At 44.0% G+C, this 23,837-nt stretch overlaps 1 protein-coding gene across 2 annotated transcripts in view; it reads left to right on the forward strand.

The window, feature by feature from the left end:
* Positions 1–228: 228 nt before the first annotated feature.
* KIT (KIT proto-oncogene, receptor tyrosine kinase) overlaps positions 229–23,837 on the forward strand; it is a 57,582-nt gene continuing 33,973 nt past the window's right edge. Inside the window, exons 1-3 of one of the 2 annotated variants that reach the window (XM_061472585.1) lie at positions 229–414; positions 18,790–19,029; positions 22,305–22,583. In XM_061472585.1, the coding sequence (XP_061328569.1) occupies positions 345–414; positions 18,790–19,029; positions 22,305–22,583 (589 nt within the window). In that variant the 5' untranslated portion in view covers positions 229–344. The remainder of the gene's footprint in view (positions 415–18,789; positions 19,030–22,304; positions 22,584–23,837) is intronic. The other variant, XM_061472576.1, reaches the window with a different exon arrangement.

A 23,837-nucleotide genomic window follows, 5' to 3' on the forward strand; every position in this document is an offset into this window, starting at 1 on the left:
ACTGTGTGCATATTCAGCCACTGGGGTTTTTATTTGTTAGACCGTTTTATTTTAGGGGGGTGGTGTTTGAGGTCTGCATGGTAAGCACTACAGAGGCAAACCAGGATCTCCCCGGGGGGCGGGGACGGTGGTGGGGTTAGCTTCTCACCTGCGCCCATCCCCTGGTGGCGGGGCGGGGGCGCGGAGGGGGCCGCGGGGGGCCGCGCAGCACGGCGCGGGGCGGGCGGCGGAGGCGGAGCCGGCTGTACTCCGCAGCCCGCCCGCGGGGGCTCGGGCATCTCTGCGCGCCGGGCGGTGCGAGCGGCAGCCGCGCCGCGCCGGGCTCAGGGGGTGGCGGCGGCGGGATGGAGGGCGCGTACCTCGCCTGGGAGCTGGCGCACGCCGTGCTACTGCTGCTGAGCCTCTTCCCCGCAGGTGGGAACCGCGGGCGCGGGAGGGCGCGGAGCTCCGCGGGGCCGGGGCAGGCGCGGGCTGCTGCGGGGAAAACTTCAGGGGCAGCGCCGTGCCAGGGGTCGCGGCGGCAGCTCCGCGCAGTGCCCTGGCATCGCCCTGCGCTGCCTTCGCGGGACGCCCCGCCGGGGTGGTGGTGGGCAGTAAGTCCTTTGTTTGCAGTGCGCGGTTATCCGGGGCTGGGAGAGGGGCCGGCAGGGAGCCCCCACCACACCTCCCCGGGCCGGGCTGTTTTGACAATAAAGTATCTGGTGATCAGTACAAAATGTCCCCGCGGTTAAGTGCTCCTTGAACAATAGGCAGGGAAGGAGCCGCTGCCGTCAGGTGTCCGGCGCTCCCCAGCAGCCGTGAAGCCTCCCCGGGGAGGGGCCGGGGTGTCGGGGCCTGCGGTTCGGTTCGGCGACCCTGTGCGCCCCCGCTGTGGGTCGGTGCCTCGGTGCGACCGGGAGTGGGTCGGTGCCCAGCGGTCTGGAGGGGCTGAGCAGACGGCTCACCGCGGGACTAGGCACCAGAGCCGTTGTGCTCCGGCACTGCCGGTGCTCTGCGTTGAGTAGGAGGGCGAGCGGTGTCTCTCTGGCCTTAGGAAGGTCTGTCAGTGCTGAAACTTTAGTGTGTCGGGCATAAATTCAAAGGTTCCGTTCCACATCCTTGACAAAAGGGGCTTTCCTTGCCCAACCTTGCAGCACTAGCGCACAGGGATGGTGATTTTAAACACAGCATCTGCCTGCAGGGCTGGGCAACTTTGCACATGGCTTTCGCAGTCGCCGTGCAGCTCGTAGGCTTATAGGCATTTTGGAGGTCTACAGAGGAAGGTGCTGTAAGGAGGTCGCACCTGGTGTTCGAGGAGCTGCACCCGGGGAGGAATCTGGGCCTGGGCACCGAAGTCTGAAAGTGCGTAACACGAAAGGTTATTTTGCTACTTAACTGAGCACGCTGAGGATCCCCGGAAGCAATGCACAGTGCGAGGTGTTTAACGCCCGCTGCCGCCAGCGCAGGGAGCATCCAGGGACGGCTCCATAAGCTACTGCCCATGCTGCTGGGAGCAAAGAAAACTAACGTACCAGGAGCTAACAGTAGTGACGATTCATGCTTCTTTGTGAGCGTTTTACTCTGGGAGGTGAGAGGGGGCAGTAGCTGATTTATAAGTATTTTTGTTAATGGTTTTGTTTGGGTAACTTTCTGGGTTTGCTCCCTTTGTTTATTGATAATCTGAATTTAAGTGTGACGTCTGCCAATTTGGGCACTTTCCTACTTAGAAATACCCACAAAATGCTAGTGTAGTGGCCACAGGGGTGGGAAAGTCTTCTACCAACAGGTTATTCCTCAAAATATGTAACTCCCCCGCCCCATATTGAAATTATCAATACTCACCAACTTTCTTTAGTTCATGTGTTTCTTACCTGAACTTGAAAGTTATCCTTCATCATATGATTAGACTGTCCTTAAGGGAAGACTGAGAAACAGGTCAGACTGTCCTGGAAAACATGAGATGCAGGCTCCAGAGTACTGGAGAGGCAAGGAGAGAACCTTCCTCTGGTTCTTGGTTCAGACACCTGTGGGAGACTTCAGCTCAGGGGCACATCAAACAAATGTGTAGACCAAAATACACTGTGTAGTAGGCAAAAATGACTTGCTGTTCAAAAGACAACTGTCTTTGGGTATGTGTGCGCATCATCTATGCATCACACAGATGGAGGAATATTCCGATATGGTTTTGTGTTGGAGGAGGTATCAGAGTGATGGTTCATGTCCTGGCAGCGACAGAGGGGACATCAGAAGTGACAGGCAGGACAGAGCTGATCTGCTGTGGTGGATTGCTCTGGAGCTAATGTGACCCCACGGTACTTTTGGGTTTGCCTCAGTGCAGCCACTTGGACTGGATGATCTCCCACAGTCCCTATTGAGACCAGTCCTGTTGTCTGTCATTATACAAATTTATATTAAGTGTCCTTCTTTGGCCTTTAGTCAAGAGCTTCTTCCTTTGTTTGCAAACAGGGAAGGAAGATGTGGACAAAAGAGCTTAATGTAGTTTCTCGGAGGGTAAACCATGCATCTCTTCTGTCCGCAGCACCTTCTTGCTTTTTGTTTTTCTTGCATCCTAACATACACTTCCACCTTTCCTTCCATTTGGGTATTGCCTTAGTCCTCATTTAATGTGATATTCTGGAACAATCTTTACTCTGTACCTCTGCTGTCCTCCCCAAAGGCTTGCCCTGCCTCTCACCCCCAGTACTCTGCCAGGGTGTCTGTGGCCTTTCCATCCCATGGTCATGGAAGGCTGGACATGATTCCTTTCAGCATCCATCAGTACAGCCTTTTTTTTTTTTTTTTTTCCAGTCAGCTGCAGAGTAATAGGAGACTCTCCCTGTGCCCAGAGGGAAGAATGTCTGTTTTTATGATGCTTCCTTCTACCTGTCAGCCACAAGGGAGGAGCTTGAAGGAGGAAGATTGAATGATAAGGATTCTGATTGCTGTCACTCGGTTGATGTCTTGACCCCCTCAAACCATCTGAGTATCATGCCTTCCCTACTCCCCTGTTTCCATCTCTGCTCTCTCCTCCTTTCCTCTCTCCCTCACGTTAGGGCAGATTCTCCTGTGCAGAAACATGGCCCAAGGCCACTGCCAGAGGCAGAATGGAAGTGTCAAAGATTGCTCAGTGCTTGACTCTTTTTCCTTCCTTTACAACTGGGAACCTTCTCCCAGCAAGTGCGTGTTTTTTTCTTCAGGCTTTATAATAAGGAATGTGATACATTTGGCAAGAAGTGAGACTCCCATTTGCATCCTGTGTAAGTACCATTCACAGAGACTGGAGGCATTTCCATGTGCTCATTTTGCAAGAGAGAGCCTCTCGTCAACAGATGACTGCAGCTGTAGTATTGTTTGGTTATACTGGCTCCCTGTGGGCTTTCCACCTCGCTTCAGCCCTCCCTGAAACCTATCGCTGATTGTCCAAACAGTAATGGTTCTTTGCAACTGCCTGGATTCATCAAAGGATCCTGAGTCACCTCCAGAAGGGACATGTTGCACCAGGACACAGGTGGAATCAGAAGGGATATGTCTTTAGCATATGTAAGTATGAACTAGGACAGGTCTTAGTCTTAGGAGGAACTTCTGAGTCATGTTCCAGTTGGTAGGAGTTCCTTGTGAAACTTGTTCTTCTTTCTCTCTGGTCTGTTGTGCGAGACTCTAGTGATACCTCTATATTCTTTGGATAGATTTTTAAGGCATATATTGATCAGTCAAATTAAATACCAAGTACTTCGCATTTGTAGTTTGAAGGAAAGCTGCTTTCTAGCCTGAACTTCCAGTAAACACTGGTGTAATCTGAAGGTAAGGAATAGCAAACTCTGGATGAAGTAAGAACCACACAGCATCAGAGTTTCAACAACACAAACGTTTATCTACAATACATGACAACCAATCTAATCTCATATCAATCTTGTGGAAGAGAGGCAGTAATTGCTCAAGGCTAAGCCACTTTTCAGCTTTTTCTGTCTTCCCCGTGAAGGTGGACGTCATTGCAGAGATCAAGCTTTGCACATTGTCTTGCTCTATGCATGTGACACATGATTTTACAGATGTTGTTTTCTTTTTCATCTAGTACAAACATCTTCCAGGATTTTGACTCATTTCCTTAAGTCTCTTTCAGCTGTTCAGAGAATGGCTAGAGGAAATGAGGTCTAATATCCTAATGCATTGCATTTACTGTAAGTACCCTCTCACTTTAAGTGTAAAACTTTGTCTTTTTTAAATTTCTGAATGTCTTCTGAATATTCTCGTGCACAAGAAAGAGTCTGCAGTTGTTTCTGTCCTTTGGAAACTCATCGGCCGTGGTTGAGGCTCTTAAGCCTTAACAGAACTTAAGGTGTTCATTGTAACCTTAGGCGAAAGATGAATGCTGATGCTAAAGTCATCTAATGAAAGTGGTGATCCAGAATTCAGTGTGTTATATAGTTTTCGACATTTATTAAAAAAAAACCCCTGAAGACAATGCATATACAGATTGCTGGGACTTGGCATAAAAGGAATTTAAAAATCATTATTCCTCTTTTGTATTGTTTTACTGCAGAAGTACTGTGCATGGCTTTTCCAGTGACTTTTAGGAAACTAAAAGGCTTTTTTTTCCGAAATTGTCTTTAACAATTAACCCTGCAAACAGTCATAAATGAACATAGTTTTAGGCATGTGAACAGCCTCCTTGGCTGGTTGCCAAACCTAATGACAACCGAAGAGTATTGTTTGTCCACTGGCCAAGATTGCTGCCGTTAGTGATAAAAGCGTAACGGGAGTGTAAACATCTGTGTTTGAAGGGAGAATGTGACTCCTGTTTTCTAGGGTATATCAATTAGAAAGCACAGTAAATGTTAATCTCTCAATGGATTTACTCTTGGGGATTATACTGACTTATTCTGAAAACATAGGTTTTCAGATGTGTCTTTAAATGGATTTTTAATGATCTTTTTCATATGGCAACAGATTTTTTTTTGCACAGCACATAGGGCTCTTTATTATCTATAACAGTAATCAGGCGTTTAAATAACAGAAAAGTTTCTAATGTTGCTAGTGTGCTATGCAACTCCCGAGCTGTTCCATATGGATCCTTCCTGGAAATTGTACTAAAATGAAGCATCATTTAGTAACATTATCAGCTACAGGGGGGTTTGTTACTGGAGGGCTGACAGCATTAAATGTCTATGATTTTAAATGTCATCTTGACAGCTGAGTCCATAATCATGTGACATAATCATTAAATACCTGATACGGAGAAGAATTCTCTGGTCAACTAGGCACTGATGGCTGTAAATCTAAGTGATAAAGAGGATGCATGGGCTGATTTAAGTTAAGAAGAGATGAAAACTGTGTCAGGGAAATTTGGAAATCGGAGAGATGTATCTCTTACAGGTTCTTTGGAAACGTGGCAAATGCTAGGTTAGTCCTGCATCTCCTTTCTTTTCCCATCAGGAATTGTCCTTTAAGCTGAGTAGTGCTCCTCTGCTCATTCTGGGTGAACATGCTCCTCATAACATGGAGTGGATGTCTTTTAAAGAAAGGCTTTGTACAAAAGCCACACAGGAAAAAGAAATCAAACTTGCTGGTTATAACATGTCATTCAGAGCCTGCATTTTTCAGGGGGGAGGAAAGTCCCAGTGAGGTGTTTAATAGAAGTATTTTGGGTATGCACATACCTAGGCTGTTCAGAAGTAACTAGGTTCTTGCTGGATGGTATCAGGAGATTAAAAACTTGCGCTTGGCTCTCTTAACCTGTTTTTTGTTCAGGAGTTAATAGCTACACTGACATCACATGTTGAAGGTTTTGTCCGCAGCTCTCAGGACTGGAAACTTCATTCTTTGTTGAATGAAATACGACTTTCTCACACATTCAGCTGCCTTCTGCAGCTGGGTTTCTGAGAGACACATCAAGTCTTGGGAAGACCCCACAGAACTGGAAAAGTAAGGCTGGAGTGGACTTGTAGAGCTCATCTGTTCTGTCCCTTCCAGACCCCCTGGGTCAGACTAACTGCTCGAATCTGCTCTAAGGCAGACTTGTGGTGCAGAGTCTACCACCCATTTTTTAAGGACAAAACTAGCTGTTAAAGGTCAAAAGCTCCTGATACTTACCTTAATATCCTTTGCTGGTTGCTTAATTCAGTCCTTTTTTTTCCCTGCTCTGGTGTATTTAGTGAACTGCTGATTATCGTCTTCTTTATAACGCCATTTTACACATTCACAATTAATATAACATCTTTGAATTTTCTGTGATTAACCTTTTTCAGCCTTTTCTTTGGTGTATCTTTTGTAACTCCTCTTTTCTTCTCAGTCCTCACCAACTCGTTTATATTTCTTCCAGATAAGAGGTGTAAAATTGATGGCTGAATCCAGATAAGAAATGTCTTCCAGGTTTAACAAAATAGTTACCTCCCCATGTACTATGTGCTTCAATTTGATTCAAGGCATTGTAAATCTGATTTTAATCATGATTTAAATCAGCCAACAGTAAGCCTCATTCTAACTGTTTTGCATTTGTACTTAATCATTTTGTAAAGAAAGGTTTAACCTCCTTTATTACCATTGAGATAGAGTTTTAATTAAATATAGCCTTTGCATTTAGTGTTACACTCACTAATGTGTAACACTATTTGATTAATCACTGTGCCTGTATTTAAGCAGTTATATAGGTTGTTAGATATACACTTATTCTGATTCTTCATGTTTATGTTTAGTATGAAAATAGAAAGTGTTGACATTTCTTGTATTAGGTAATTGATTTTTTTACTGATGATTTGCATTGATTACAATGAAGGAAATGAGAATTCTGAAATGTTCTTCCATTAAATAAATAGCACCACATAGAAGCCAGCCAATTCAGAAGAAAAAACTCATTGAGAAATGTTTTGAAATAAAGAATTAATGACTGAAAGGCCTATCTGTAGTCAAAACTGGTGGTTTCTAATCACTGTGCTCTGAAAATTTTAGAGCTAGTTCATCTCATCCTCTTTTTATTCTTAGAATGGCAACGGAAAGAAAACATTCCTTTTTTTTTTTCAACTCATGATCAGTAGCTCCTCTTTGAATGGACTGGTTGCTTAATTGAGTTGTATTGAATGAACTGAAATAAAGAAATAGCTTTCTCTGCACCTGCTAGGAAATGCCAGATACCAAAGGCTGGTTTATTGCTGCAGCACAACCTGCCTAGAGGTGCTCAGTGACTGACTTCCATGAATTCATTAGTTTGATTATCTTTAAAGTGTTGGCAGCAAATGTATGGCTTGAATAACTTTTTTTGCTTTTAATTTTTTTTAATGATTAGTGGAGTTGTAAGTTTAAATTTACATAATTATATTTTCACAATCACTGTTGAATATTTTTACTTTTTAAAAATAAAATGTGCATTATAGAAATGCTACATTAGTACTTTTAATGTAATATTAAATATGCAGTTTAATAGGGTATTTTTACCTGAATTGGTTCTGTTCATATGCTTTAGATGCTCTTCTGCACTAAGACCTGGTACTGAGGCATTCATTTTCCACGACTCAGTGACTGCCTGATTCTTTACTTTTACTGCTGCTTTGTTTGCTGTTTTATGTCATAGAAGTGCTTTCTATGAGTGAATGAGCATAACTTTTTTAACTTTGAAAAGAAATTATGTGATCTTCAACAAAATAAAAGCTTCCTCCCAGTAGTGTTTATTGTAACACAAGCTGTTGAAGTTTCCTATTTCATAGCATGTCTGACTTCCAGGTATTATACATAAAATTGCTGACTCTGCAGTAATGCTAATTATCATCATACCTTGGATTTGAGGTATGCAGCACAATAAAAGGGGTCAAATAAAACGAGCAGAAGAGAACCCTCTATGTCTGATCTCCATACGTAAACTAGATACTATCAGAAGGGATGCTGAAATGGCATTCATTCCCTGCTTAGGCAGGTACGCAAGCTGTGCTCACAGCACCATGCCCTCTTGTGTATCTCTTCAGTGGTAGGAAGGAGGACCACTTTTTCAATAAGCAGCTACCTGTATATATGCCATGTATATGCAATTTGTGACAGGGTTTATTAATAAAAAATGAAGTACAATTTTCCAGCAAAATACACAAGTGTGACTTCTGCTAATGCTGGAGATTAAGTACAATGGCTGAATTATGTATCTCCTTGCGAGAAGACTGAGGAAATGAAACTGCATTCTTAAAAATAGATCAAAATCTCTGTATTTAAGGCACTTACAAGACAACACCAGTGACAGATCTTGCTAGGTGTTAGTGTGATTACCTAAGGTAAGATTTGTTCACCCAAGGAGGTTCTGAAGAACATGCTGGTGAATTCTCCAGAAGTTGTCCTAGTCACAGTTTCAGAGGGCATGTGCAAAGATAAGTATATGCTGCCCCCCACCCCCATTAAAAATATGTTTATTAGACTTGGTATTGTCTGTAAAGCCAGGCCTTTACAACAATTTTTTACCAACATCTTTGTAGCAAAGTTTGTGAGCTAGTTAGACAAGGGAATTCTGACTTACTATAGGTTTGTTGAAAATCTCTGAATAGATGGGTTAATTATATGGACAAATATGGAAATACTCCCAAAGCTGCTTCTTAAATGGATCCGTGTGCCATGTGGATGCATGACATGTGATGCAGTGAGTTGTATTTCAGTAACAGAGCTATAGAAATGCTTTAGCTATCTTTTTACTAAACCCAGCGTTTTTCTCAAGAATCTGTCAGTTCTTCCAGTGGAGGAAAAGAGAATACAAAGTAATACGGACATAAAAGATAGCTGTGCCTTTCCTGCAAAATTTGGTGAATGTATTTATTAATCTGAAAATCTTGTTTATTGCTGTAATCTTCTAGGAAAAATATATTGAACTAAATATCTGGAGAAAGTGGAAAACAGTGCTTCTTTTGTGGTATTTAATGTGGTCCATCATAAGAGCAATGATAACATAATTATGCAATTATCAGTATATTTTCCCCTCTGGAGACCTTATGTAGATGATTACCAGTGCACCTTTTAATGAAATTGCTACTATTTGATAAAATTACTGCCAAGACTTGAAATAATTAGAATTTGCATTGCCAAAAGTCTTACATCTCCTTTCTCAGTTGAGCCTTTTCCAAACAGGCATTAATTGAGATTGCAAAACGATTCACTGTTCTCCAGTTTTCTCATTTCTCTTCATTAAAACTACCTTTTCACTGCATTTCAGGAAACACACTTTCAAGCCCATGTTGCTCATCACAAGGAAAATTCGTTCAAAATGGAAGTTGAAAGATACTGCACCTTTAATGTAAATGTCAGCAGAGAGAAGTGAGAAGAAAAAGCCATTAAAGTAATAGACTGGATGCATGACAGCTGAATTTGAATACACTGTGCATTAATGTGCTTTTTCATTCCTGCTAATGATTCTCTATACTTACTTTATAATTTGTTTATTTATGTGTCTAGGAGCTGATAAAACTAACTGTGAGAACAGCTGGTTAATAAGTAATTTCAGAAATTAGAGGGAAGAAGGCAATAATTCAGTAGGAGTAAGGATCAGTGTAAGTGTATAAATCTCAGTGCTGACAAGTGTTGTGGCAAACCATTTCAATCTTTATGCAAATCCTATTTGTGTGTGTACGTACATATGTATTTATCTGTCCTTTGTATTTTCTTCTTTTTAATAAGAGTTAGCAGGTAGTTGTTTTAAGCTTAGGCCATTCTAAGTTTAAAAAAAACCTGATAGGTCTGTCATGCTTTGGGTTTGGTTTTGTTCATTAGCACATTGCTTGTAGATTCCTTCTTTGGTGGGAAGTTTGGGTGTAAGAGACCATACTGTGCCAACATGCTGTAATAAAATGAATTAATCACCTAGAACAGGTTGTATCTCATACTGTTTCAAGGTAAGTGACTTGAAGGTCCACAGAATGCTCCTTCAAAAATGAAATTCCAGAGCAAGAGAAAAAGCACCAAAGCTGGGATTTCCCAGAAAAAGAGGACTCAAAAAGGTACCGTACCCAGCCATGGAAAGAAGCATGATGTTTGATCGTGCTGTGGCCATTTGGTATGTGTGCTAAACTTGAATTATACTGTTACATGTCAGCCTTTGACAAATGCCTCTATTAGCTGCAGAGCGAGGCATGCCAGTCAGAAAGGGCAAGCTGCTTGGCTTTGCATGTCTGGAGTTTCCTTGCCCCAGCAAGGGAAAACAGAGTGTCTGGGGGAAGAGGGAGAGTCTGTCTCTGGAAGGTGCAGTTACTTCCTCTAGCCCCCTGCCTTGAGGGAGGGTTGCACTGGCATGTGTAGGGCAGCTCTCACATGTTTGCTTTGGAAGTCAGGAGCAGAATCTGCTCTGCTAAGCCTGTTTCCGAAATAAGGAAGTATGATGATCTGCATTGCTAATTGCTGTGATCAGACCCTCTGCAGGAGGATCTGCTGGCTTCCACCCACAGGCAGGGGATCAGCCCAGGTCCTCATGCTTGTCCTGCCTGAAGATCCTGCGAATGTCTGTCTTGAAGAGTGGGATGTGTGGGGGCTGGAAGCTGGCTGGATTTGTCTTCTTACCACCTGCCTCTGATGCTGGCTGTTTCTGATTAACCACATCTTGTTCAGAGGGGTGCATAACCATTCTTTAGGTGTAGTTGGCTGTCTCCTCAGACACCTGATCTGTTTTCCCTGCAAGGGGTAAGCAAGAAGTGCCTTTTACTTGTCCTCTGGAGTGCCCTTGCAGGGCATGAGTGTTCGGTGATACAGGTCCACACGGAGCAATCCCAAACCATGGGGCTGAAAGCTTCACAAGGGGTGTCACTGCAAAGAGGGGTGTCTCAGCCACAGCCCAGCTCCCTCTGTGGTTCCCCATACTTGTGCCTCCACAGATAATAAAGACAACCTTTGTTTCAGCCTCCTTCCACTTCCTCTCTTGTGTTAGCCATGGATGGGAATTGGCTGGCTGACTCCACACTTGCTCTTTGTGCTGTGAGATGCTGGTTTCTCCTTCACGCTGCCTGCAGATGGGGTAGGCTTTGCTGTTCCTTTGAGTGCTGGGCTGGTGTGCTCCTGCCTCTTGCCCTTCACAGTGCCCTTCCTCTGCCCCCTTCCCATTCAGGATGAAGGGTCTACTTAAGTTGGGGGAAGGCTGGGTGAGAAAACAGTGGTTGCCGTCATGCAGCTGGGTAAATGTCAAAGTCCTCATGAATCCTCCTCCCTCTTAGTAACATACAGCCTTTGAGGATCCAAAACGTCCGATCAAGCACAAGCACAGGAGCTCTGCATTTCTGCTTGGGAAACACAAGACGTGCAAAGAGTTTGTTGGTCAGCAGATAGCACTGACTCTGTTAGATGGATTAGAAATAAACCACTTAGTTCTGCAGGGAAGCCTAATCAGTCTGGACCCTGTAATCCATGCCCAATGACAGTTAAGTTACTTTTCAGTCTCCAAGATGAAGTTAGGGCAAAGGAGCTCTCTCAGCAAGGATTTGTGGCATTTATGTGTGACAAAATTCCATGGTGCTGCACGGACAATCACGTCTTTGGTCTTTTTTGGTCTGTTTCCTTGAGGAAGACACTAGCATGGGTGTTGGAATGGATAGTTTCTTTTGTGAAGGAAGAGTCTATACTGCAAGCCTTCTTATCCCCTGCAGCCTAGCTGAAATGGGATCTGATGTAGCTTTCACATCAAATCATTTAAAATTGGCATTTGCTATTGCAAAACTTTTCATCTAATGTAAGGGAGAGTGTCTGTTCAGTGAAGTGGAACAAAACAAGTAAGCATGTGATAGCATCTTTCCTGTGAAAAATCTGGGAGATTTTATCCATAAGAGTAAATGAAAGTAATTTCAGTGTGATTAACGTGAAAGTTTGACACTTTATATGTTTCCTTGGGGCATGAAATGTCAGGACAGAGAAACTATAATTGAAAAGGTCTTAAATGTATCTCCATCGTAGCGTATGTCAAGTGTCATAGTGCATTTAACAAGTAAGTGACAGAGTTGGAAGGGCAATGCCCTTCAATTAGACCAACTAATACTGCAAAGAAGACCTGGCATGCTTCTGGCTAGGACTTCAGCACTTGTGTAAAAGAGACGGTTTTGCTTCTGCTTTTCTTTCAGACCTGCGGGAGATTTGTGTGTCTGAAAACACGTTCATTTTTCCAGCAGCACTGGGTATGCTGAAAGAGGATATTACCTCCCTGCAAGCAATGTCTTGCTGATATCCCCAGACCATTGCATCTGCAGCAGTGCCACTACTTTAACTGATAAAGCATATCTCCTGTTTATGCTCTCTCATGTTGTTGTAGATGAGAAACTGAAAAATGCGGTGAGTGAGGTTTGCGTGATAGCCCTTGAAATGATCCCAGTGCCCAGAATGAATAGGCTCTGAAAGGAAAGCAGTCTAATTGTATCTAGTCACCACAATCATATATGAAAGTCATGGGCATTTTGTCCGTTGTAGTTTAGCTTCTTAATGCATTTGTCACAGAAAAGCGTTAACTGGTTTAGAAATAATGGTCAGGATCAGGTCACAGTCAGGTCGCTGTTTTCATTGTGCAGTTTGTGCAGCTTACACAGGGACTGCTGATGACTATGAAGGTTATGGACAACCACAGTGGGATGAGGCAGAAGATGAGAAGAGCCTGTCATGCCCTTACAGTGTGTTCCAGCCCTGGGAGAGCCAGGGAGAGTTATTGCTCTTGCTGGGTAGCGATGAACCTGCTGTTAGGCGGCTGACAGTCCCTTGGGCTTGGCAGAAAGGCTGGTGCTGGATATGAGCAGGTTGTGGCTGTACTGTGAAGCTGTGCTGTGCCTCTGTCCTGGGCCGTGTTTGAGATAAGTTTAATGTAGAAGAGTGTGGGATAAGGCACATGGGTTTTGCGTTTTGTTTTGGTTTTTTTTTTCTCTGAAAGCAATCTGTTGTGTTTCAGAGCTGCCACAAACTTCTTGTTCCTTTTAATGTTTAGATAAGAGTTGAAAGAGGAAGAGACCACAGAGGGACTAACCTGTTGGCCTAAGGTTGTGCAGGAAGTCTGTGGCGGGCTTGGGAATTATATCCACAGAGCTTGACTCTTCATCTTATTCCATTTTTCCTTTGTTTGCTTGGCAGCTGGAGATGGTTTCCAGTTGCTTGTGAGCATGATGTGGACTTGCACCTGATGTGCTTTTCCGTGCTACAGCAGTGTTGTGGCTGAGGCTGAAAAGGTCCAGCATAAACTGTATTTTTTCCCAGGACAGTGTACTCCTTAGCCAAAGCTTTTTTTGTTTGCACATCCCTTAATTGTTACAGGAACATTCTGCTGTCCTTAATCATATCCCTGCATTTCCTATCGGTATTATCTAGAGCTATTTCATTTTCTTATTCCTCCAGCCTGGTTTTCCAGATGTTCCTGCTGCATGCAGAAGTCACAACTGCTGTACTCCCCCTCTTTCCTCCATCTCCCTTCATTTTTAGGGCTTAGGAAGCTGCTTGTAATATAGTCATACATTCTGCTGTTGCTTTCTTTTTTTTCAGTTACCCAGCCTTGTTCACAAGTGATCCCAGCATTGTAGTTTTTAAGTCAGATTTGTTATCTTACAGGGGGAAGCTAGGATAGTGGAAGTGACTCTTTTCAGCTGTGGGACAAATTTTGAACATCCAAAATGCATCTTGGGCTGTCCAACTCTGAATGTTTTTTTTTTGTTGTTGTTAATTTGCTTGTTGAAGGTTTTTTTTTTAATATTTTTAATTATAAAATATTTGGCATTATCCACATACTTTGTTAGCATATAACTACCTGCTAGTTGCCCTAGAGGTCAACTCGAGAGGGTCATCAGAATCCCAGTGTGGTACTCTGGCTATGCAGTGTATGGGGAGTGTTGACTGTTTGGCAGGGGGATCCACAGCATGTAACCAACAGTGGGATCATCTGCTCCCACTAGCCTGCAGGAGCCACAGTGGCAGAGGATGGTTTTCCTCTCTTCCCCTTTTCTTGTGTGGTACCTGTAGTGGGGTGGCCTTCACTGAGGTCCACCTCCTTTTCCAAGGTATAAAGAGAGGGTGGGTGCATGCCTAGGTATGGGTCAGATAACAGAGTAAGGATCCATACCCACACCTGGAAACCTTCAGTGGAGGTGTAATGATGGGGTCCTCCATCCTGCAACTCAAAGAGTTCGCAATCCCACTTGTGACTGGTAAAGTTGTGGTCCTGCCTGGGGTGAACATGGAGGCCTGGGAGGAGACAGCAGATGTTATATGCTGTGGGGCTTGGCACTTGAGGGTCTCTTACGATCCCTGGCATATACCCTGCCAACACAACTCATTCCACATTATTAGTGTTAGTGTCATGGTCATGGTTTTGTGCTGATGATTGATGTTCCTGGAGTGCGCAGGAGCAACAGTGGGCCTGGGAGAGCCCCGTCATGCCTTAGGCTTGAAGCAGCCTCGGATGCGAGGCATTAGCTGTCTGAGGAAAGATCAAGAGATAGCAGATAGACATCTGCTTTGGGGATTAGTGCACTGGATTACAAGTTGCTGGTTAAACTGTCAGATTTCTGTTACTTGATTGTTCCTTCAAAAGTGAAATACAAAGTCATTCCCATCTTTCTAGGCACCATTTTAATTGTTCTTTTTAAAAGGCAGGCGATATTCAGGTGCACAATACCAACCACATCTGATAGACTTTGCTTTTACAACCTGTTGTCCTTACATTGCCGTACTTTCTTGAAGGTACATTATTTTTCAGAGGGCAACAAAAAAACCCCAACCAACCAACCCTTTTACATGGTGGAACACTTTGCACAAGGCATCAGTTCAGTTTGTAAATTGTTTTGCTAAGAATATGTAGGCTGCATAAAAGGAACCATAGCAAGATTGTCTTGGAATCTGAGTATGGCTTCAACCGGAGTATTGTGACTCCTGTTGTGGAGTGCCAGTGTGCTTGTTCCCTTTGCCTTTCTTTTCCTCAGTACTGTGTGCCTCTGGATGGAGTTATGGTCTGCTGTGTTGTTTACCACCTTTAAAGGCTTTCTAACAACTAGATAGTGTGGATAGTAAGTGGTGCAAAATTTTGTACTCCTAACCCTAACCCTAATGCACAGGATGAGGGCTAGCGGAAAGAGTAGGTGAAAGTCACAGACATTGCAAAAATGTTAAATCATGTTTTTCTTAATCTCTCCAGCCATTATTACTTCAGGGATGCTTGTTTATATGTTCAGTCACATGAGTTTGTGTAGAGGATTAGTGGACCTCGTGTGGAAAATATCCAGTGACACTGGAAGAAACAGGTGCTGGTGGACTGCCTGTTTGGTTTAGCACTGATAAATAAATCTTCTTCCCAGGGACATGGGGAGAGAGCAAGGGTTCCCTCCAAAACCCAGAACACAAACCAAGTGATTGGACTCTGCAGGTGGTCTGGCTGTCCATTGCTTCCTGCTGTGTGGTGGATTTGTCAGGAAGAGGAGCAGTTACCTGACCTGGTCTTAATCCAGTATATGTCTTAAGAACAACTAAAGCTGTGTGATGAATGAATTAAGTCTGGAGTACATAACCTCATCCCAACTAATTATCCGATTGTTTTGCTTGAACGTCTGTTGTTATCTGTGTGGGTAGGGAAATTCAGCCTCTGGATGGAGACATGGTATGTTTTTGAGCACAAGTGGTACTGGCTTTTGAGAAATATCCTTTTCCCTAGCTCAGGTGTCGCTATTGTACATCCAGTCCAACTGTGCAATACTATGCTCTGAATAAGAGGGAAACGGGTGATGGTTATTTGTAGGACTAAAGAGACAGCCTTCAGAAGGGGAAGGGTTTGTTGCTGCAGCACCTGTCAGCATATGCACAAGTGATGTGCAAAGTGCACAGCACATCATTGAAGTGCTGTGGGTGGTTTGATAGATCCACACTCATTTCGTGGGTCAGGCATGACCTTAATCTACCCTCTGCACCTCTAATGTGCCCATTTCCTCTGCAAACCTGTTGCTGATGCCTGCCTCTGATCTTCACACACCCTTGTGCCCTAGGGTTGGCTGGTTGAGTGTGTTGGGAGGTAGAAGCCCAGCGCCCAGCTGTGTAGGGCGTTGCAGGCTGGTTTTGTCTGGGCAGTTTGGAGCCTGGGGTTACCCCGAGTGTCATAATTCCACTGTATAAATACCCAGGAGAGAAGTGGAGGGAGTGGTTCATCAAGCCGGGCTGGCTCGGCATTTCCTCAGAGGCAAGTAAATGAGGTTGTCTTCACGTAGCTCTGGGGCTTTTGTATGAAGTAACCCCTGGGTGCAGCTGGGAGCGTGTCCCCGCTAAGGCGTGTGCATGAGACAAAGGCTGCAGTGAGGTCTGGGGAGGGAGCATTCCCTGTCCGTGCACACGCATAGGTTGTGCACCGGGAGTTTCTGTTGGCTGCAAGGGCACTCGTGTTCATGCAGCAGAGGTGTCCCATTGGGTTTCTGTTGCTGAAAGCAGAGGGGCAGGGGCAGGGGCTGTGTTGGTGGCTTTGTGCTTCCAGAGGCATCCAGGCATCAGTGATGGTGACACAGCGGTGCTTCTGGGGCTGCTGGGGCTGGTGTGCTTCCCCCACTGCCTGCTCTGTGCTGAGGCCAGGCCACCACCAGCATCACCCCTCATGCTGGTGAAGGAGGGGATGACCTGTGTGTGATGAAACACTCATTGGTGTTTGCTCCATGGTGGGGGCTTTGTGACCTACCCGGTGCCATGCTCCTTGGTGGTGGCACAAAGTGGGCTTCATGGTCCTTCCCAGCCTGGCTTCACATGCACCCCCTGGCAGGGCACAGGCTGATACCTTTCTGCCAGAGAAAGATGTCCTTACCTTCTCGTTTTGCAGCCTTCCCTGACTCATCTGAGGACTGAGTGCCAGGGTGGGAATACCACATTGCACTCTTGCTGTATTATGCCACTCATGTAATGTGTCACTGAAGTACCCTATGGTCTGTGGGAGCAGCAGAGAAGTCTGCCAAAAACATTCCCAAGAGACCACCTCAGACATCTTTCTCTTCTCATGTGCCAAAAGTGGCTGGCTCTGATCAGAGGGGTTTGCAAATCAGAGGTCTCCTTCCCTCTAACCTGGCATCAGGCACTTGTGTGTCCAGGGCAAAGGGTTTTTCCAGCTCTTCTGTCTGCTGAGCCGCTGCTGGCTGGGACCTGTGCTCCTGAGACCTAGGACTTTAATTTTCCTTGTTTGAGCTGCTGTGTCACAGCTCAGGTTCACACTTGCACTTTGAGGTAACAGATTTGAAATTAAAAGTGGGGATTTTCTGGCCCTTTTCTGGCAATTATTATTTCTAGGGTGGTTGTTTAGGCGTTCAGTAACGGAAGCGTATATGCAGGGTTAGTGGATCTCATGTGAAAAATTTCTGGTAGTGCTAGAAAAATCATTGCCTGTGTGGTTAGCACTGATAAATAAATCTTCTTCCCAGGGACATGGGGAGAGAGCAAGGGTTCCCTCCAAAACCCAGAACACAAACCAAGTGATTGGACTCTGCAGGTGGTCTGGCTGTCCATTGCTTCCTGCTGTGTGGTGGATTTGTCAGGAAGAGGAGCAGTTACCTGACCTGGTCTTAATCCAGTATATGTCTTAAGAACAACTAAAGCTGTGTGATGAATGAATTAAGTCTGGAGTACATAACCTCATCCCAACTAATTATCCGATTGTTTTGCTTGAACGTCTGTTGTTATCTGCGTGGGTAGAGAAATTCAGTCTCTGCACGGAGACACAGTGTAGTTTTGAATGCAAGTAGTATTTTCAGTGGCATGACTCTACTACTGCATATGGCTGTTGTACAGTCTTGTACAACTATGCTTCACATTAGAGGCACGGTAGCTTACAGCACTGTTATTGTAAGCTAAGGATTACTAAAGCTAAGGACTAAAGAGCTACTCTGAAAAGCAAAGGGTTTGTTCCTGCTAGACAACCTCAGGATTTGTGTATGTTCTTCTGGTGTTCAAGTAGTTCCGTAGTAGTAAGAATTTAATCTGCATTTTCAGCTATGAGCTCCATTTTGTAGGTTCACTAAGAATGCTAACTCAGCAACGCCCCTGTTTGAGTTACCTTAACTGTCGAGCCAGAGAAGTCTGAACGTGCTTTTTTCTCCAAGTATGGACTATAAATTGGGAATTGTGACTTGAAGCTGCTAATTTTATACAGCTTTATTCTCTGAGAATTTTTTAGAAGTTGTGTTGTGGTGTGTTCAGTGAAAAAGAAGCTAAGAGGTCATTTAGAGAAGCATTGGTGACTGGGAGATTGGTGAGTTGGTAAAACTAATTTGGTAGAGTTGGATGGAAGCTTGAAGAATATTTTGCATGAAATGTTTGGGAGGTAAGAAATGATGAGCTAGCACTTCAACTAAAAAACTAAGGAAGCATGGAAAGAATGTACAGATGTCTTCATTAAACTGGACACTTCTAATCTAAGAGTCTGAGTGAAGTTTCTGAATACATGAGAGAGCAGTTAAAAAAAGGTAACTGTTAAGTAAAAAAACTTTAGTTCTTGGCAACATATTGAGCAAATGACAAAGAATGATTAAAAGTGCTGCCATGTAGAATCAGGCTCATATGTTCTTGAATTTAATTTTTAAATAGCTTGGGTCTGTTCCCATTCAAAAGCCAAACCATTGCAGAAACGGGTGCATCTGAAACGAGTTTCAAATGGGTTTTTAAAGGCCAGTTTCTATCTGCAGTGGTTACTTGCTCTGTGTACCGAAAGTCTTAAAAGCCAAAAGGTGTCAGTAGAATTGCACAGTGCCACTGCAGCTTGGTATTTTAAAGAAATAACTCCCAAAATGTTAACTGCACATATACAACTATAAATAACAGGTTGCTGCAGAAAAAAGGGGAGTGTTGTATTGACAGGCATTGTATTTTGTGCTTTTTTTTTTCCACCAGGTGGTTCACTGCCCCATGAAGAAGCTTCATTGGTTGTTAATAAAGGGGAGGAATTAAGGTTGAGGTGCAACGAGAATGGACCTGTGACTTGGAATTTCCAGAACTCGGACCCATCTGCAAAAGCAAGGAGTTCCAATGAGAAAGAGTGGTACACCAAAAATGCAACAGTCAGAGACACGGGGAGATACACATGCAAAAGCAAAGGGAGTATCGTCAACTCCTTTTATGTTTTTGTTAAAGGTAAATATCAATTAAGGCATTATTTTTGCCTTCCCTCTCTTTCCCACTCTCAATATAATAGGACAGTAAATGCTGGAGGAGGGAATGTATTTGATGAACAAAGGGAGAACAGAGTCTGATACAAGAAATCATCTTCCCTGTCATTAGAAAGAAAACTCACTCCCAGCTTTGCTTGTAATGGCTTTGTCATGAGAGCAATGTTCTGGATGAGTTTCTCTTTACATCCCTGTTGCTTGTGGTGAAATATACCTGAGCTGTCTTTCTAGAAGCTAGCCAAGTGACCTGAATCAGTTGTATGAGTCAATTGTACTGTGAGGAAGCAAGCAGTAAGTCATGTAAGGTTTGGCCCCAAGCACTTGATTTATTGAGACATGTAGCTAAAGTATTTGGCTTTTTGAGGCTGCATTTTCAGGGCTTAAGCCAGCAATGATTCCTCCACCTCCAGCTTCTGGTCTACCTTGTGACTGATCAGAAGTGTCCAACTTGGGAAGAGCACCCCTGCTCTGACACATTTTTGCAATCCTTTATTACTCTGTTTTTTCTTCTCATCTTTTGTTGGCTCCTGATACGTGGCTTCATCAGCTGCCCTCAAGCTGACAGTGTACCAATCCTGGCATTCTCTTTTCCTTTCCAAGGAAGACAGTTATTTTCCTGCTTCTTCACATAGCTCTGGTGATCTTTCTTCTCTGTTGATGGAAAAAAGTCCTACAACATCCACCTTTTTTGCAGAAATCATTCCTTGTCCAACAGGGGTTGTCTCAAAGAGCCTCCTCCTCTGAGCCCTGCCAATCCTTTGAGACTTAACTGCAAGATTGTTCTCCAAGACAGGGAAATACCAGCACGGCAAAGTGAAGAGTATTTTCCCAAGGGAAGATATCTGAGTTAGTAACCACACAGTTTAAAGAATGCTCCTTTAACTGCTCCTGAGTTGTCTTAATAGCCAGACGGCTTCTATGGATGAGTTTTCTTGACCTTCTGTGTTTCCCTGAGACTATGGCTAAAGAAAATCTGGCATGTGTTTTACCTACGTGTGACAAACATTGTTGACGTTATCTACTATGACTGTTTTCCTGAAGGTCATGGTAATTATCCCGGGCAGCTGTGATCATAGATTTGTTAGTGCCTTCCACAACATGACTCCTTCACCTCAGGATAACAGGCAACCCTCCCACTGAGCATGATTACCAAACTATCAGAGAAGTTGTGTGGCCCTCATGCAACATGTTGTTAATTTTTTGTCTTAATTGTGTGAAAAAAATGTGCAACCTTCACTTTGCCAAGTTCCTGAAAGTCAATGAAGTATGTTTGTGAGGTTGGCCATTATTCTGCAACTGGCTTTGTCTTAATGATGCCTTACATCTTCTTGAAGATGCTACCATGAGCTCAGTTGCTTGTGATGTTGCCACAAGTACCCCATATGCTTTCTGCTTGTAAAGCTGGGCATGGAGAACAGGACCAAGAACCTTGATCCTGATAGTCCCAAGTGGCACATAAAATGGTGCCAGCTGTTCATCTTCTACATCCATATGAATTACTAAGAACATACTTTCCATGCTTTGTGACCAAGGATGACACAGTATAGACAGACTATAGGTATATTCCTCTTTGGCACAAAGTGTTGGTGTTGTATCTATAGAAGCAGTTTGTGTCCCTATCTGAGCAAGTTTAGCGAAGATCAAGCTAGTTCAGACATCTAAATATACAAGAAAGATCTCTTTATTTTGATCTTGATCTCTGGTCTTTTTTTCCCTTGGGGAGCCATACTTTCTTCATAGTGAAGATATCTTGTCTCTGTCCATACTGGAGAAAAAGTGGACTGAGAGGAAACCAATTAGCTTAGTCTCTATCAGCAGGGATAGAGATTTAGGAATTTCTCTAGTCCATTCTCTCTCTACCCAAGAGTGACAGCTGTTCATGGCATTTCTGTAAGTATCTCTGTGTGCATAATGTCACACTTTGGTTCTGTTCAAACACGCTTTACTTTTTCACTTATTATTTCTATATTTTTACTATTTCATTTATTTCATCTACTTACTTCATTTATTAGTAGTCTCCATCCTCTAGTTCTAGACTGTTGCTTTAAAGCTTTCCGTTTGTGGGGGTATCTTGGGTGCCAGTATCAAGTGAAGTTAAAACTACACCCTCACTCTAAGCTAGAAACTAGCCAATAACTTCCCTGTTTAGCGATGAGCACCCTTTAAGTTAGTATTTCCTAATTACTTGTGCAAATGTCCCGTGCTTTATTTTCAGACCAGTACTTGCCTTAAACCAAATGAGCGTTGTCCATCTTCTTTACCAGATTCTCTCAGTCTTTCTTGTTAAGTCATGGTTTGTTGACCTCTAATCATTCAAGCTGCATTAAGCAAGTTCGCAAAAAAAGAAACAAAACTTCTCCCCCTGTTTCTACATTTCTAATTCATGCTACTCCATAGGGAGGGCAGATGGGAGCTGAAATAAGCTTTTACAGAGTGTTTGTCGCCACACCATCCTTTATTTTTGGCCAGGTTCTTAGCATTTCAAAGTCGTCACCTATATTGGGCTTTAACTTTAGTTGTGAAAGTATTTAAAGCACTGTATATTTGTGTGCTGGGGTTGGCTGACATGAAGTGTTTTAGGAAAGTTACCCTGTGAAGATTACGTGATGATTTTTCAATCAGATATGCTGTTTGTATGCCTTTTTTAATATATTGTTATTAAGGAGGCTAAAAATAACCCCTGCTTTCAGGGAGGGGAGAAAGAGAGAGAAGTTCTTTGGTGCTTCCTCTGGTAGCAATGTGTGTTCATTTAGATTGTGTATTTTACAGAAGTGAAAACCGTAATTTAGGTGCTTTTCAACTTCCATTTGCTCGTAAATTTCTTCAAGATCCTCCTGTGGGCATGAAACCTTACAGCCCGGCTGCTAGCTAAAAGCAAATTACTTTTAATGGTCTGTGAAAATCTGTTTACTGTTATTGGAGGTGGAGGGTGGAGGTTTTGGAGCTAAACAAGGCAAAAAAAGATATCTCCCATCTCCGAATAAAAAAGCAGTAAGATTATTTTTAGTGAACATGAGTCCTTCGTGTGTCTGGTATTGAATGCTACTGCACATTTCCTGTTGTGCTGCTCTCCTAGGACAAAATTTAATGTCTCTTGGTAAACATGAATTGGGTAATAGTTGTTTTTACTGGCTGAACATAAAACTTTCTTTGATGTAGGTGCCCAACTGCAGAGTTAGGGTCATCAGAAGTTCCCTATGCAATGTCAGCTGCTCTGACAGGTTTTGTGTTTGTTCACAGATCCAAATGTGCTCTTCCTTGTTGATTCTCTCATCTATGGGAAAGAAGACAGTGACATCCTGCTAGTGTGCCCACTAACAGATCCAGATGTTTCAAATTTCACGCTGAGAAAATGCGATGGCAGACGTCTCCCCAAAAATATGACGTTCATTCCCAATCCCCAGGAAGGCATCATTATAAAGAATGTGCAGAGGTCGTTTAAGGGCTGCTACCAGTGCTTGGCTAAGCACAACGGAGTTGAGAAAATATCCGAGCACATTTTTCTGAACGTGAGGCCAGGTAACACCAAAATGTTGCCTTCTTGTAGAGCACCTGATTTTACCCTTCACTTTCCAGGAGCTGATGGGAAGTGCTGTGAAACCTCACCTTTGTCCTAACCTTTTCATGGGGAGGATGGAGGTGGTGGTCTCCTCTGGGGGCTTTTGGAGTCTTCTCCTACTCAAAACCAGAGATGCTTGCGCACCAGGGGATTACTCTCGTTCCTGTGGCTGCTACAGGCTGTCCAAAGGAAGATGGGGGCTTAGAAAGCTTGTTCTGAGCAGTTGTGTTGGGGTACAGATTGATTGTAGGACACTTGACTTGTAGCTGTGCTAAGCAGCTCTGGCCATGATCATGTTTATTTTCTGTTCCTAGTGATTTCCAGGTGTTTTTTTTCACCATTCTAAGTAATTTGGATTATGCTGTTGTTTTGAGCACAAACCCTCAAGTTTGGACAGGTTTCTGCATGCAAAGTGGAGATTTGGGTCTGAATCACAGGCCTGACTCTCATGTCTGTTGCCCACAAGTGACAGCAAAAGGAACTGATGGCACTGAAGAGGAAGGATTCAGTGAAGAAGCAGAGCTTGGGGGAGCAGAGGGCCCTTGTTTGTCTCCATCTTTGTGAGGATGGTCACAACAGCAACCATGTGTCCAGAGCATGATGAGGAGTGAGTTCTGGCTGAGCTGTGATACACAACACTTGCAATATGCTCTGCAAACCTGTTGCTGATGCCTGCCTCTGACCTTCACACACCCTTGTGCCCTAGGGTTGGCTGGTTGAGTGTGTTGGGAGGTAGAAGCCCAGCGCCCAGCTGTGTAGGGCGTTGCAGGCTGGTTTTGTCTGGGCAGTTTGGAGCCTGGGGTTACCCTGAGTGTCATAATTCCACTGTATAAATACCCAGGAGAGAAGTGGAGGGAGTGGTTCATCAAGCCGGGCTGGCTCGGCATTTCCTCAGAGGCAAGTAGATGAGGTTGTCTTCACGTAGCTCTGGGGCTTTTGTATGAAGTAACCCCTGGGTGCAGCTGAGAGCGTGTCCCCGCTAAGGCGTGTGCATGAGACAAAGGCTGCAGTGAGGTCTGGGGAGGGAGCATTCCCTGTCCGTGCACACGCATAGGTTGTGCACTGGGAGTTTCTGTTGGCTGCAAGGGCACTTGTGTTCATGCAGCAGAGGTGTCCCATTGGGTTTCTGTTGCTGAAAGCAGAGGGGCAGGGGCAGGGGCTGTGTTGGTGGCTTTGTGCTTCCAGAGGCATCCAGGCATCAGTGATGGTGACAC

This window comes from Pezoporus flaviventris, unplaced genomic scaffold (assembly GCF_033815535.1).
Source record: "Pezoporus flaviventris isolate CSIRO_AGI_PZ_B2104156 unplaced genomic scaffold, CSIRO_AGI_Pfla_v1 ptg000002l, whole genome shotgun sequence".
NCBI lineage: Eukaryota > Metazoa > Chordata > Aves > Psittaciformes > Psittacidae > Pezoporus > Pezoporus flaviventris.